Source organism: Alligator mississippiensis, chromosome 10 (assembly GCF_030867095.1).
Source record: "Alligator mississippiensis isolate rAllMis1 chromosome 10, rAllMis1, whole genome shotgun sequence".
Classification (NCBI taxonomy): domain Eukaryota; kingdom Metazoa; phylum Chordata; order Crocodylia; family Alligatoridae; genus Alligator; species Alligator mississippiensis.
The window spans coordinates 43,264,345-43,280,411 of record NC_081833.1 but is presented as its reverse complement, the minus strand read 5'-3'; the positions used below and the strand labels follow the sequence as shown (position 1 = coordinate 43,280,411).

Here is a 16,067-nt window from a genome sequence, read left to right as displayed (position 1 = left end):
CTTTAATAGTCCATGAGTCTTTTTCTAATTCACAGATATTTGCAGAGAAATGTTAGGAGCTAACATGTTCCCAGGGCCTGTGCTTCAGTTTTTCAGGGAATAGAACCACCATGGTGTGGCTTGATTGACTGGCCACACACCCCAAATACTAAGCAAGGTGCAAATGGTCTCTATTTAATCAGAAATCACAACTTGGAAAGGCAACTTTTAATAGAAGGAGAACCTGCTGTGTTCCTTTGTCCAAACTGGTCAAATCAGTCACTTCTAGTAGCTCACCTTGGATTATTTGGGAAAATCTTTCAAGATTTAATTTTTGATCATTAAAAACTGTCTAACCACTCTCCCTCTTTTGCAGTTTACACAGCTTTATAGAATGAAACTAGACTCTCTGTTTCCCCTCTTCATACAATAATGCTCTACTCTAATTTTTCCTAAATTGGGAAATTTTACTTCTGTACAAATGTCCTTCTGGCTTTTTGTTGTCAAGATGATCCTTTCTGAAGAATTCTTGCATTTCATGTTCTGCCAGAGCCATTCAGTAGATATTAGAAAGGAATCTGATATATGCTGACATCAGACTTTTTCTGGTGTACTGAGAGAAAGATAGGAATGGAAGGACCTTATCAGTTATCACACTTTACACCCATTGCCCTGGGTCACTGGGTTGTGTGTGGTGTAGTAGGTTCATCTTTCTAAACAATCACTAACTACATCCTTTATCCAGACCCTCATAGTACATACAAACTTACTTTTTCCGTGGTTCAATGGGTTCAGTTTCCATTGCACAAATTAGACAGAGCCCTGCAATCAAAAAAAGTAGATTCCTGGCAGTGGTTCTAAAATGAAACTCTCATTATGACACCTACATTCATTCCCAAATATTCTTCTCAGTAAACACTGAGAAAGCAGTGTTAGGAAGGAACCATTAGTGAATTTAATTAATTGTATATTAGTTCAGTTGTGCATTGCCAATCAACGGTACTAGAACATGCATGGATAAAAATCAGCTCTGTGTCTGATACATTTAATTATTAGAGTCATAATTAAACATTCCCCCTTCTCCCCATTTAAAGACATTCGGTAAGATTTTTTTATCATTTAGTTTTTGTAACTTCTCCTTTGAAGTATAAAAGCTCACTTGTAATTTGTTACTTAAAACTGTTATACAACTCCTAGCAGTTAAGTGGCTACATGGAATCTGAGTTATGTCAGCTACATTTTACTTGGAAAAAATGAGCATATAATTTGTATGAGGAGACAGATGCTAGAGGCATGAAAAATGAAGTAAGTAGTACCGTAAAAATGCAAGTAGAGAGGGAAAAGAAGTACTCTGTACTTTGACTGTAGAGAATGTAATGTTTTTTAATGTGACATTAAAAAACAATACATTTCAAATGATCAGATGCATCCATTAAAATGTCATATCTACCTCTATGTATCAACCACAAGGGGAAAAAAAGTGTGTAGCTAGTAGGTAGGTCCCGTTAGGATCACAGCATTTCAAAAACGTGCAAGAACATTCTGCATATACTATCAAAGAGTTAAGTTTGTATTGAAAATATTGATACATGAGGCCTGTGATACCTTGAAGGTTTGCCTATACCCATCATGCAGTTGGTCCAATAAAAGATTACTCACAAGAATTCTTGTCTTGATACATGGGCAACTTGACCAAACTTTCCTCCTTAACTTTATCACCGTATATACATTGAGATGAAGATTCCTCCAGTGATGCAGTTTTCCACTAAGCATGATGAACACTGAAATTGTTCATCAAAGTTATTGATAGCTAATATGAGAGACTTGCAAATCTTAACTGCTACATTGTAGATTCAGGGCAAGAGCTACCATCAGAAGTGGCACCTACAAACCTGTGCAAAGTTTTACTCTAGAGGTCGAGGATATTCTTTAGCAAGTGATTCTCTAAGGAGTTCCAAGAAGGGAATTTACATACAAACGCCCAGCACAAGACTGATTGAAATCAAACTAAATAGGCTTCCCTGTATCAATACTTATCACAAGATTAATGAAGGAACCTATGAGACATTTATTAAATGGGAAGATAATTGAAGAGGGCAGTAAACAGACAAAAAAGAATACCTTTGCTGATGAATGAGCAGTTATACAGCCAAAAATATACAAGCCTCAGTTTCTAACTTGTTAGTGTATTACACCTAGTTTGCAGGAGTGGAAATGTTTACACAGGATACAGGACACTGAAAATCAGGGTTTATGCCTGGAATGGAGATAAGTCACTTAACACAATTAAAGGGTGTTTATATGGTACCAAAACAGCCAGACTGTTGTTTGCATACAGGAGTTGCTTCTCTGAAATCTGCTTTCAGGAGTTGAGGGATTCTATAGCTCTTCAACCTACAGGGCCAAACAAAGCTGCATGGCCATGCAACTTATGAACAGCCAGGGGCTGCACAGGCTCCCCGAGACCCTCACCGTGCATGGCTGGCATAGCCTCCCCACTGTATGGACAGCACAAGCCTTCCCTTCACAGCACTGTACAGGCAGCATGAACCTCTCTCTTGCCATCATATGGGCAACACATTCACCAGATTCCCCTCTCACCGTGCTGCCTTGCCCCAAGGACCCCTGACCCTAGCACAGCAGGAGCACTAACCCCTCTCAAGCTAGCTGCAGCCTGGAGGCCATGAGTTGGACACCTCTGCTGTAAATTGCATTAAAAAAAAAAAACACTTGCTCCTCCTTTATCTCAAAGGTGATAGAGGGGAACTGGAAGAGAAACAGATGAAAGTTGTTTTTTTTAAGTGGCAAATGGAGGAGTGACTAGTAGTAATTTTCAGACTTACCTGGAGTTTCCAGGGCCCCCTGATCAGAGAGTAACTCAGTGAAGTATTTTGCATAACCCTGGTTTTCAGATCAAATTGATTTAGAAAGCATTTTCCTCCCAGACATGCCAAACATGTGAAGCAAGTTGAACAGCCTTAGTGATCAGTAGCAGCTAAATCATTAAATGTTTCCCGGTCTTTTTTTTTTTTTTTTTTTTTAATTAGACACACACACGCACACGAATGACAATGTACATGCCTGGGAAGATGAAGATGAAGAATGCACTGATGCCACCAATAATACTGATGACTTCACTAATGTCAGGGACAAACAAAGCAATGATGAGCGTGACTATGATCCATGTGCTAGTCAGCGTGATCCTCGTCCATCTCTCATAAGGCTCCATGATCACTATGTAGCTGCACTTGGAGTTCAGGCAGACATCCCGTAGGACAGACCTAATGCAGACAAAAGCCATCTTATTTATAATTCTGCTTCCCCCTCTTGACCAGACTCTGACTGCCTTGCTCCAAACCTAACAGCATACACAATCCGTTCTTTACAGTTACATACTTAAGATACTGACTGTTCTGTCTGCCAGTAAGTACATAATTTAGGCATAGACTATTGTGGGCTGGATTGTGCTATTTAGGCAATGCCAACAATAGAGGACAACACAGAGCTGAGCTGCACTGCCACAGGGAGATGCTCATGAAAAAAACATTCTGTCAACAGGTCCTCCACTACCCTCCCCTTTCCTCCCATGCTACACAGACTACAGAAGGAGAGCATCTACTTTCTGCAGTGGAACAGGCTCTCCCAGGGGCAGATGGGCTATGGCATTACCTCCTCCCTCTCCGTTTAATGGCCACATTTGCCCTTAAGAAAAGAAATTCTCACCCCTGCATGACAGCCAGAGACACCCCAGTATATATATTTCAGTAACATCTAGATGTTCCACCTGAGACCACGGTCCCAGGAGTTAGGCTCACCTTGGTTTAGATACAATAAGAAGATGCTACTGCTTTCTCATTCTCTACCTGCTTTCTCATTCTCTTCTCTGAACCTTTTGATATGTCACCTTGAGACATCCTCTTCCTGCTGCATCCTACAACAATGCTTTCCAACCCTTCCCAAAAGTTGTTGAACCAGGTCAGTTAACACAAGTGTCACGTAACGTAGTGTAACGTTCTCTGCCTAGCAGTCATTTCTGGGAAATCCTCCCTGTCTTACATGGGTTCAGTATTGTATGCATTATCACTTCTCTATTGTTTCTGTGGCATTTGCTAGCTTTCTTCAGAAGTCTGAAGGGGTGTTCATTGATAGACATTCAGTCAGACTCATCTAAATCTTAACCAAAGGTTAGGAACTTTTGTTGCCTCTCTCAGAAGCTATAGGGATAAAACTGGGGAGTGGGGGAGGGCAGGGATTTGGCCATTAGTAAGGCTTCTTCCCAAGCTAGGTGCACCCCCTGAAATCTAAATCCCAGAGATACCATTCTGACATAGAGGGCATAAGCTTGTTCCTGGATATGTCTTTCATGCACTTCACTCACCATACACATACAGCTTCACTCTTCCCATTACCTTCCCAAGAGGACAACAATAGGGTAGATGGTAACGATGGAGACACCAAAGAGTAGGCGAGCAATGATGACAACCACATCATTTCCTGGGTAGGACATCAGAATATCAGCAGCAACATCACCACCAAATGTCAAGTAGCCATAAAGTCCTAGAAAATAGAAGCCAAAGAGCATAGCAAGGGGTTGACATATGACCCCCAAACATTTGGGTGAGGAGACTGAAGGAAGAAATAGCCACCAGGTGACTTGATATAAATTACAGTTCTTTATTATAGGCACAGCATGGATTAGTGCTAAGGCTGCCCAAGACCTCTTCTTATCATTTAGAGTGAAAACACTGCTGCTGCAGACCAGGCTGAAGCTGGGTGCTGGAACTGAGAACAGAGAGCAAGTTTCTTCTGGGACCAGTACTTTCCTAGCTCCACCCCTGCTCCCCACCGTCACCTGATATCCAAGTAGCACAAAGGACAGAAGTGCGCAGTTCAAATGCAGAGGGGACAAGAGCCAGATGTGGATGTTGTGAAAAGCAGACAAGGATAAGGAACCTTGAGGGAGGAAGCCTGAGGCTGTTATTGGAAAGGGAGTTGAAGGAAGACAGGAACAGAAATAGGGAGTGAGGGGGAAGGCCAAGAGAGATAATGAGGAGCCAGGAACTGGGGGTGGAGCTAAGACAGTGGGACAAGGCATTGGGGATATGGGGACAGAGGGTGAAGAGACCAGGGTGGGAGCATGAAATAATATGATAGGGAAGGGCTACCTGTAAGGGAATACATGAGTAAACAGATGATCATGGAGAGTACAGACACCACAATCCAGTGGGAGAGTTTCTTGTTGTACATGCTGCTGTAGATGGCAACACAGGCTTCATGGCACTGAAATACACAAGAGAATATAATCCCCTTGTAAGAAGGTGGAGTGAAGATGCAATGTTGTAGATCCTTCCTACCACATAGATGCAGGTTATTATGCTTACGTTTCATCTGCACTACCTTTCTTGCACTCAAACCTTCCCCTGTGGCGTCTCATTCCCTCTCCACAGCCACTCCATGCACACTTGCTCCAGTTAGTGGCATATCACCCAGTACATTTTTGGGGGTTCCTTCAATAGAGAAGGAGAAGGGAGAAGGAATCCACAGCATACATACAGGCTGGGGAGTTCCCTTCTTGAAAGCACAGAGGCAGAAAGGGATCTTGGAGTCATTATTGACTCCAAGATGAACATGAGCCGCCAATGCCAGACCGCAGCCAGCAAGGAGAGACTGAAGGACCTGAACCTGTTCAGCCTCAGCAAGAGGAGGCTGAGGGGGGACCTGGTGGCTGCCTACAAGCTCATCAGGGGGGATCAAAAGCAAATAGGCAGAGCTCTTTTCTTCCCAGCACCACCTGGGGTGATAAGGAACAATGGTCGTAAGCTGATGGAGAATAGGTTTAGGTTGGAGATCAGAAGGCAATATTTTACAGTTAGGGTGGCCAAAATCTGGAACCAACTTCCCAGGGAAGTGGTCCTCACCCCTACCTTGGGCAAATTCAAGAGGAGGTTGGATGATCATCTGTCTGGGGTCTTGTGAACCCAGCATTCATTCCTGCCTGTGGCAGGGGGTCAGGCTAGATGATCTGTTCAGGTCCCTCCTGACCCTAGCTACTATGAAACTGTGAAACAATATCAATAGGTCACTTGCCTCAAAATAATTTTCCCCAGTCACCAAAAGGCCAAGGATTGCTTCATCTTCACACAAGGCAAGAAGGGATATGTTTTTTGCTTCTGGATAGGGCTATTTGATTCAGTACCACCCTCATTTCAGGGCCAGAGATCGGTGGGGGGAGGCCCAAACCATGTGTTGCCCCATTACCCCCAGGGGGAGTGAACTGAGCCCAGGACCTAAGCAGGAGCAGTATAAGCTTTGCTCTGTATCTGAAATCCACTGGCTCTGACTCCAAAACATAGGTCATAATTCTCACTGGGGGCACATGCATGTGCAATAGGATGGGTACAATGACGAGTGCATAGTGGCCTTATTTAAAAGTCCTGTTTATAGATAAGATGTCCATCACTGGGAGTGACTGGGGAAAATCCAAGCCTTCCCCACTCTCCACCAGAGTGATTAATGAAGAACACAGCTGAACTTTTATGCTCTTGTCTCTACTATATATTTAGACCAGTGGTTTTCAACCTTTTTTTATTTGCAGACCCCTTTGAAAATTTTGAATGGAGGTACAGAGCTCTTTGAATTGTAAGTGTGGGCATTCACATACTTTTGATTGGTCATAGTCATCTCTCTTAGACCCCTTAGACATAGTCTATGGACCTCCAAGGGTACTGTCTCAGACGGCCAGAGCCGACTTGAGGTGATTTAGAAATTACTCGGTCATTGGGCAGGCTGGTGAATGGAGAGGCAGACAAAGCGTATTGGTTGCAAAAAGCTTTACTTACGCCACTAGTAGTCACGACGCAGGTGGTCCGGTCGCTTAAACAACTACACGAGTTGCTCCAGCTGGCAAGGCTCAGGCCAGCGAATCTGTACACGAAACAGGCCGGCAGGAAAAAGGGTACATCGAAGGATTGCGCTCGGCGACGGGGAGAAGAATCGATAGGTGATCAGGCTATCGATCAGCTCAGCCGCAAGTCAGGAATCTTCAAAGGCACTCTGCAGCGTGCTCAAAGTTCTCTGACTTGGGCGGAAGTCGCACAGAATTTTATACGGCTAGCAAGCCAATCACTAGCCGCCACGTAGGAATAATTTAGAACTGGCCAATAGTGGGACACAAATTTGCATGCGAATGGCGGGAACTCTCTTGCACCGGGGTTTTCTGTTGCAGCAGAAAACTTTTGCTGTGCACAGAGACTCTCATGTGGCGGGAAAATTCCTTCGTGCCAAGGCACTAAAGTCATAGGGTTGTGACATGCCCCCTTGCCGGCGGCACAACTGGAATTTTAGACACATGAGCACATTATAAGGAATTTTCGTTCTAGGATTCACTGGCCTTACGGAGCTTAAGCAACCAACAATAATATATATATATATATATATATATATATATATATATACACACACACACACACACACACACACACACACACAAATAAACAATTTTACAGACCGGTCTTTTTAACAAACTATAAAACACAATAACTTCAACATATAACAACAACTATTGGTTATCATCTGATTGGAGAACATCTATTTGGGATTCCCCTCATTTATTAGTCAGTGAAATACGGTTCATAATGAAATAGTCACCGCGGAATGTCCGTCTTCTCCCATAACAGACAAAGCCAATTAAAATACTTCCAAGTATTAGAAAGAGAGTTCCACCTACTGCACTACCGATGATGGTACCCCAATTGCATCCCTGCATCATTGTTAGGGTGAATGCTGACGCCAAACCCGTAATGCTATTAGTGGAAGGATACCACGGAACCGTAGGCGATCGTGTGGTAGAGAAATCTAATATGTAAATGGTCCTCTGATTGCTTCTTTGACCAAGGAAGTTTGTCACCCTACAAATGTAAGTCCCGCCATGATTGTGGGTTAATGGGCTATTGAAATATAGAGTATTGTTTACAGACAGTAAGCCTTTAGGCCATTGTCCATCTAATCTGGCCCAGGTAAACTTTATAGGCGGCGGGTTAGAATTAGCATTGCACTTAAGTTGAACATTTCTTTGTCCAACAAGCCAATTCCTATTATAGCCAGTTATTGACACTTCAAGAGCATATTGGATATCTAGTACGTGAGAATACCTTATTTCTCTGTCCAAAGCTGGGTGTTTCACGATACAAGTTATACGCCTACCCCTCACAAATTTAGTGGGAATGATTTTATATTGGCTTATAACTGTTACCGTTCTATTTGGAAAGGAAATTAAACTATTCTCTATTTTACCAAAGTCTCTTTCCCAACTTATATTTGCAGCAGGTTTTCCAGTGGCTGCTGTACAGATAGCTGCCACTGTCCAATTTTTACCATCTATTAAGGGAGTTGGTTCCTTTGTAAAGCTCACAGTGGGTTCGACAATTACAGTTATAGTTGTTAATGACTCTGCATTTCCTAATGGGAATGTAACTGCTTTGCATTTATATATTCCTTCATCATAGAAACTCACATTATTTAGGTTGATTGTTATATCACTGAACGAAGAGGTCATAAATGACACTCTTCCAGGGTACTCTCTTTGAATAGAAAACCCATATGCAGGATGATGCACAACAATAGTTTGCGCACTTTTACCATGCAGTTTTCCCCATGAAATTTGTATTATGGTTTCATTCATGTCAATTATACACTTCAATGTGACATTCTTTCCCCAAACCGCTGTTACGTGTGGATCAACAGCAGGTCTAACTAACACGCTGTAGCAGAAATGAGAGAGGAGCAGCATCAGAGCGAGTTCTGACCCAACGGATATTTGCTGCCTCTGTGTCTCCTTCATAGCCGTCACTCAGTTAACTCGAAGGAACCGCAGTTGGATGCTCAACGGATCTCACAATCAAGCGTCTGTAGATTACTGCTTTGTTGAAGTCAGGCCTGTAAAGAAAGAAAACAACAACAGAACAAAACAAAAGAGAATCGTAATTGAATTTACTATAAGGATACTAGGTGAACGTCGGAACGACGAGTCATCCAGTTGTGATGAACGATAATAGGGGGACGATCGGGCTTTTCCTCTAATTGGACAGAATAGGTATTAGGATACTGTCCCGACCGTTGAACTGTTCCCTTGTGAACTTGCGGATGAGACTGGTGGGGGTGCGGTATTGAGATCCACACTAACTCATCTGGTTGGAACTTAGGTTCCCAAGGTAGAGGTTTCTGGACATTAGCTTCGTCCCATAATGGTTTTGCGGTGTTCAGTGAGATGAGAACATCATGATTGAATTTAGTCCAGTTTTTAAACGTCCCTCCTCCTCTGAGACGAAGTTGTTCTTTGTATAGGCCTATATGTCTTTCTACAACGCCATTGGACTGCGGGTGGTACAGCAGATGGAGATGCCATGCTACGTTGTGAAGACGAGCAAATTTGTCTAGAGCGTTAGAGTTAAAAGGGGGTCCCCCATCAGACTGAATCTCATGAGGAGGTTGCCAGGTGGCAAGTACAGCAGTTAAAGCAGAAATAACAGCAGTGGCATTGCTTTTTCGTAAGGGAATAACTTGTAACTGTCTTGTTCCCAAGTCGACAACAACTAATCCTTTATTTGGCGGCTTAGACCCTGGGAGGGGTCCTAGCAGATCTACCTGCCAGACTTTTCCTGCCTGGAACTGTGAAGAGCCGAAAGCTCCGAGTTGATGCTTAGTTCTATGACACTTCTCCTTAGCACATATCTCACAGGCCTGAGCTACCTTTTCCCAATCGCGCCAAACTCCGTATGAGGCTGGCTCCATAATGGTTCAGCACCAACATTGATGGCAAGCTCGTGGTCCCGGGTGACCCCAATTTTCATGAAGCCACGCGAGGAACGGATTTACTTCAGGACCGGAGGTAGATGTGATAGGCAAAACTACGTCGGTCCGGAGTGGGTCTTCTAAGAGCTTATTGATGACCTCATGTACTGGATCAGTATCCGGACGGTGTGACTTAGTGTGCCTAACCAACGGGAGCCGTGCAAATTTAGTTAATGTTTTCCAGATGTCTTGCCAATCATTCAAATTTTCGGTAGGAAGGGCTGTACCAGTAAGAATTTTGTAAATATACTGCGAGTCGATTGCGATGATTGGAACGGGGAGCGTATCGTCATGATGTATCAGACAATGTTCCAGTACCTTGAGGAATCCTAGCAACTCACATCTTTGGGTCGAATTGTCATCTGGGTAGGCTTGAAATATTTCCTTATCGTGACAAGCCTTGCAGTAATACCCATAGCCTCCACCATGTCAGGAGGTTCCATCTGATGCCATCCATGCTGGGGCAGAGGTTCCATACAGTGTAGGGACCTTTTCCTCATCTTCTGGGCTAGGATTAGGCGTTGTATCTTCAAACTTCCAGCAGTGCCAATTGTAATGGTGAGTAAGCACCAACGTATTCCATGTTTTAGGCTCCCCCTGAAAATGCGGGTCGACTTTTTCCGTGTCCAGCAAGGGTAACAATGTGGCACCGGGAGCGCGTAGTGTCCCATGCCCCCTTGCTAATGGCTCCACTAGTTGTCTGGCTAGGAGGATTTTCCCTATAGCTCCATATCGATGTTGTGCCGCTTGAAGCGTCTTATGGGCAGTGTATACTAGCTCATCGTGAGGATTGTGCGCCAAAGCCCACACGTAGTTTGTGGTGAACCCAAGGGTTATGGTTAATGGCTCACCTAGATCGATGGCGTGAAGCTGTGTGTTTTTAACCGTGGCTAGAAGGCGAAGCAGGTTCCACTGATCTCCTTTCGTCCAGGGCGTGGATTTTCGGGATTTGTCACGGATCTGTCGCTGCAACTTAGTGAGGAGCGCCAAATCACTGGGTTCAACATAATGCCGGTACCAATTTAAACGACTCAAAAGCTGTTGAAAATGCCTCTTAGTAACAGGGAGGAATGTTTTTAATGGATCGATGTTAGGACCATCATGTGAGATTCCGTGGCGGATGGAACCAATGTATCGGGTGCCAAGGAACGTGATGTCATCTACAGGATGTAGGCATGACTTTTCCTCGTTGATCGTCCATCCCTCACTTTGAAGGTGAGCGACTAGTTGATTGACTATACTAGTAACTACGGAACTATCACGACCCATGATAGCAATGTCGTCGACATAACTCCAGATTCTTAATTCCTCCTCTGGGGGAAGAGAGTGCGAGGCTTGAAAATTCTTCAGGGTGTTGTTCATGGCACCAGTAGCTAGCGACGGAGCATTGCGATATCCCTGTGGGCAAACCGTCCACTTGTATATAGTGCCATCAATGCACATATTTAATATTCCTTCAGGGTCGGTTATCGGGATGGAAAAGAACATGTTTTTCAAATCCAGTGTGACCCCGACCCGCTTACTTTGCTGGAATTGAGCCATTTCGAACATGCATTGTGGTAGAGTAGAAGGGTTAGGTTGTTGAAGTACTTGACATCTTTTGTTGACCTCTCTATAATCGACGACGAGCCGGGCTTCGTTGGGCTTTCCAGGTTTCGCAACCCCCCATCCTGATGACAGGTAGGTGCTAGCAGTTACGGTTTTAATACAACCTCGTTGCTCAAGTCGCCGTAGGAGGTCAGTAAGGGACTTTTTTAGGGGACCCTTGGTTAGGATTGGTCGATACCGCCAGGTAGAGGCATTACAAAGCATTGGTCAATGCCAATCCTGTTCTGGGATAATAATGGGTAATGCTTGTAGTACTTGTTCTTTCAGGTCAAGCGCTTTTATCCCTGGGATTCCTAAAATGTTGATGCCCCCTAGGACAGCCTCTAGGGGGTATCAATGGCCTTGGACTAAGAATTTAACCTTCATTGTGACGGTGATAGCATTAAGCCCTTGTACCTCAATCGTTTTGGTGGTCTTCTGGTGAGGTACCGTTGAGGTAATCACATTGACTTGAGCTCCAGTATCGAGAAGGAAGAATACTTGTTGTTGGTCATCTGGATCAGTAGGGTTGTAAACAGTGAGTTCGGCATAAGGACGAGAGTCAGTTGGGTCAGCTTCGAGTTGGAGAAGGCCGCCGGCAGAGCCGACAGCCATTACTCATTTTTTGGTGGGTCCTCAAATTTAAATCCTAATGCTTCGGCTAGACGACGTTGGCTCCTTTCTCCCAAAATACGCAACTGATACTTTGTAAGTCTGGAGTGGGCGAGGAGAAAACCAAACATATTTCTTTCCTTCAAGGTTCTTGGAGGTGACCACCATGGCTCTCGCCAGGGGGTTAATTCTTGGTGTCTTGGTCTCGGTGTTTCGACTGGGTATGCCAAAGATCGGTCTCTTATATCATCAGAAGTTCCTTCATTTTGTTTCATGAGCGCCTGCAATCGTGGGAGATGACCTAAGAGATTTCCCACTGGCTGACCCGCTATCGGGTTCAAAAACAGTCGTAGCATAACAGCATTTGCTCCCCCAGATACCTCTACACAGGCGTCTATAGCTTCCAGGGGCGTTGGAATTGCCCCAGGGTCCGATAGGTGGCGATGAGCCCATCTTTCCTTGCATTGGGCTGCTGTTAGCCCCATTGGATTCACTCTTGGGCTCCATGAAAGATACGATACTCCGATTATGGCTAGGAGGAGTTGCTCCGCAGTGGCCTTCTGCAGGCGACCCTCATGCCAGGTGTGGAATTTGTGGGTTACCTGTCCCACTACAAGTGCCGGGAGTGGGATGGGCCAGTGGGCACTGTCCGTGACCACACTCAAATCAGTAGCACACCCTCCGCTCCACACCGCTTGTCGGATCAGGACATTCGCCTCTTCCCTGTCTAAAATGTCAGATCCAAACTCTACTATTAATCGTCCCAACCACATGGCCAAAGTTTCTTCTGGTTTTATTTTAGATTCCCTGCAAAGTTCTTGAATTTCTGGTCGGGTGTGTGTGCGAGAGGTAACAGTGGTACGCGTGGTAACTTCTTCATCCGCAACACGCTTCATCACAGCTATTGGGTGAGCTGCGGCAGAGAGAGAGTTAAATTCTTCAGGCGGGAGCGTTGGGTACATCCCTCCCCCCATTGCCCCCTCCCCATGGCAAGGAGGCGGGGCCGTTGGGAATGATGTCACCTCAGGGGGCGGAGTCGCTAGGCAGATCCCCGCCAGGTCTTCCGAAGCTCTGCCCCTCTTTTCCGGGTTCTTTGGATAACTCGCATTTCGGCACCATTTTCTATCAGCAGCATCATGCGGCCGGCGCTATTGATAAGCGTCGCTCCGGAGCCCTTTGCCATCCGCTCCAGCGACTCCTTACCCGCCGTATGCAGCTGAACCTCCAAATTTGCATATTCCCTTAGTAGACCCGCTACTGTACAGAACAACACATTCATCATTTTTCCCTTCTTCCATTTAGTTAAACCCCATTTGGGCACATGACGGCCCTTGGTTTCCAGGTCCTCCCGGAGCTGAACAAGAAGCTCATGACCCCGCGACCCAGGCACCAAATCCGGACAGTTGAACCAGTCCGTTGGGGTGGGTTCCCCTCCTTCCCTTAGGTATCGGGGGCATTGAGCAAACTCCTGAGCGGGGGTCAGCTTTTCTGCCTTCCGCCCCTTCACCCCGGCTAGGGATATGGTCGATGTTTCTTCCGGGGGTCGATAATAGACCCAATCGCTCCCCATTATACACCCGAACTCCCCAAGGGATAGCTTTGTCCTCCACTCTTTTATGACCGCTTCTTCTTTCTTTACGGAGAAGTAGCCATCAATATTTCATTCATCCCCTTCTACCACCTGGTGGTAGGCGATATGCACCCATAGATCGTTTGCATTCTCTACGCGGCGAATCCCGGTGCGCCAAGGGCAGCACCCAATTAGGTTCGTCTCCATCACCGTGCCCTTAGATCCCATCCTCGTCGCCATGTCTCAGACGGCCGGAGCCGACTTGAGGTGATTTAGAAATTACTCGGGCGTTGGGCGGGCTGGTGAATGGAGAGGCAGACAAAGCATATTGGTTGCAAAAAGCTTTACTTAAGCTGCTAGTAATCACGACGCAGGTGGTCCGGTCGCTTAAACAACTACACGAGTTGCTCCAGCTGGCAAGGCTCAGGCCAGCGAATCCGTACACGAAACAGGCCGGCAGGAAAAAGGGTACATCGAAGGCTTGCGCTCGGCAATGGGGAGAAGAATCGATAGGTGATCAGGCTATCGATCAGCTCAGTCGCAAGTCAGGAATCTTCAAAGGCACTCTGCAGTGTGCTCAAAGTTCTCCGACTTGGGCGGAAGTTGCACAGAATTTTATATGGCTAGCAAGCCAATCACTAGCCGCCACGTAGGAATAATTTAGAACTGGCCAATAGTGGGACACAAATTTGCATGCGAATGGCGGGAACTCTCTTGCCACCGGGGTTTTCTGTTGCAGCAGAAAACTTTTGCTGTGCACAGAGACTCTCATGTGGCAGGAAAATTCCATCGTGCCGAGGCACTAAAATCATAGGGTTGTGACAGGTACATGGACCACAGGCTAAAAACCACTGATTTAAACCAACACTTGTCTGGGAGGATTTAGATAGGCATGATTGACCTTTTGACAGCTTTTCCAGGCTTTGATTTGATTCTACAATATTTGCACTACACTCACTCCCAAGGTGAATTCTTGGCCCTACTGAAGTCAACATGAGATTTGTGATCAACTTCAATGGAGCAATCAGTTCCTCCCCAGATTCCCATTCTAACAGCTAGCAATTTCTGTGGAGGCAGGGATGCAATGTCTGGGGAACAGCAGGACGGTCTCTGCTTTCTTCAATTCTGTCACCAGAGGCTCTTCCCTAGGCTAGGACATTGTTCTACACAACAGACCAGTTGAATCCAAGGGGATGTTACCTGAAATCCAAAGCAGATGGTTGGGATGACACTGAACATGGAAGCCCAGGAAGAAGCCCTGCAAAATTAAGAAAGGAAGACATACCCAGGTGAGCAGTTCAGGAAAAAAGTAACTCAGTGGGACCAGAAAGAAACACTCAGAACTCAAGCAAAAGATGAATAATACAAGATGGGACTTATCTACACTGCATAAAAAAGGCCCACAAGTCACAGCCCATGGGTTGCGTTAGCATCTTAAATGCTCAAGCTCAAGCTATTAGCCTTCTGGATGTAGCTGCAAAGTCAAGGATATACAAACAGATTCCTGCAGCAGTGATAAATGGCTGCACCAACCCTTACCTTGAAGCATAATGGTTTTCGTGCATAATAATATGCTCTGGTCGCAGATAGTATTTTAATACAATCACCAGGGTCAGATAGCATGCTGCCAAGGTACCAAGGACACTGAAACAAAGAACTGGAGATCAGATTATTGAACTTATTATGCAAAGTGAAGAGTTGACGAGGCTCCTTGGCATACAGTAAGGTTCAACTGGTGTACATACCAAGAAGATCAGGAAATATATTAGGGATTAGTAACCCTGGCAAACTGACTGCCTAAGGGCACAAGAAAAATATCATGCTTGGTAAATCTGACTAGCAGGCAGCACCCCAAACCTGGACCAGTTTCTGCATAAAGGAAAGACCTTTGTCGCAGACAGAAAGGCCTTAACTTCCAACAGGGCACTGTGCCCAATTTTCTCTCATTCCATTTTACACTCCACTGATTTTGCTCCCAAATCACATAGGCATAAGGAAAAGCAATCAAGCCCTAAGCCACATACTTTTCGGAACACTTAATACAATCTCTGTAAAGCTGGGAAGTAATAACAGGCATGACTGCATATTCTGCTGAACTGCAGCCTCCTCTGGGGTGGAACAACTGAGGGACTGCACCGACAGCACTACTCGGGAATTTTGGGGAAGCAAAAGTGACAGGTTAATAACTCAGTCTGAAACTGTAGGCAGGACCATTGTCCATGCTACAGCTTGGCCAGGACACTGATTTAAGTATTCTTTCAAGATTGTTCTGGGGTTCTGAATGACATTACAGAGCCAATAGAAACCAGTGGCCGAGACAGTGTTGCTTCAAAAATAAATGATACTCCCTGACCATCTGAACATGTTACGATGATGTCTGCTGTCCTTGGTTCATGTTTCACATTGCTCATTTATGAGCAGCTAGGACAGGGTGTTTAGCGAACATCCCCTTGCATTTAGCCCTGCTATC

The 16,067-nt window shown here is 45.2% G+C and overlaps 2 protein-coding genes across 3 annotated transcripts in view; one reads left to right on the top strand and one right to left on the bottom strand.

The window, feature by feature from the left end:
• NECAB2 (N-terminal EF-hand calcium binding protein 2) overlaps window positions 1–16,067 on the top strand; it is a 441,556-nt gene that overhangs the window by 372,428 nt on the left and 53,061 nt on the right. The window lies entirely within an intron of this gene.
• The window catches only part of SLC38A8 (solute carrier family 38 member 8), a 35,208-nt gene that overhangs the window by 2,216 nt on the left and 16,925 nt on the right, over window positions 1–16,067 (bottom strand). The window contains exons 4-9 of the mRNA XM_014605246.3: window positions 15,137–15,241; window positions 14,798–14,855; window positions 5,145–5,259; window positions 4,389–4,536; window positions 3,061–3,260; window positions 750–801 (exon numbers count right to left, since the gene is read on the bottom strand). Coding sequence (XP_014460732.2) covers window positions 750–801; window positions 3,061–3,260; window positions 4,389–4,536; window positions 5,145–5,259; window positions 14,798–14,855; window positions 15,137–15,241 — 678 coding nt within the window. The remainder of the gene's footprint in view (window positions 1–749; window positions 802–3,060; window positions 3,261–4,388; window positions 4,537–5,144; window positions 5,260–14,797; window positions 14,856–15,136; window positions 15,242–16,067) is intronic.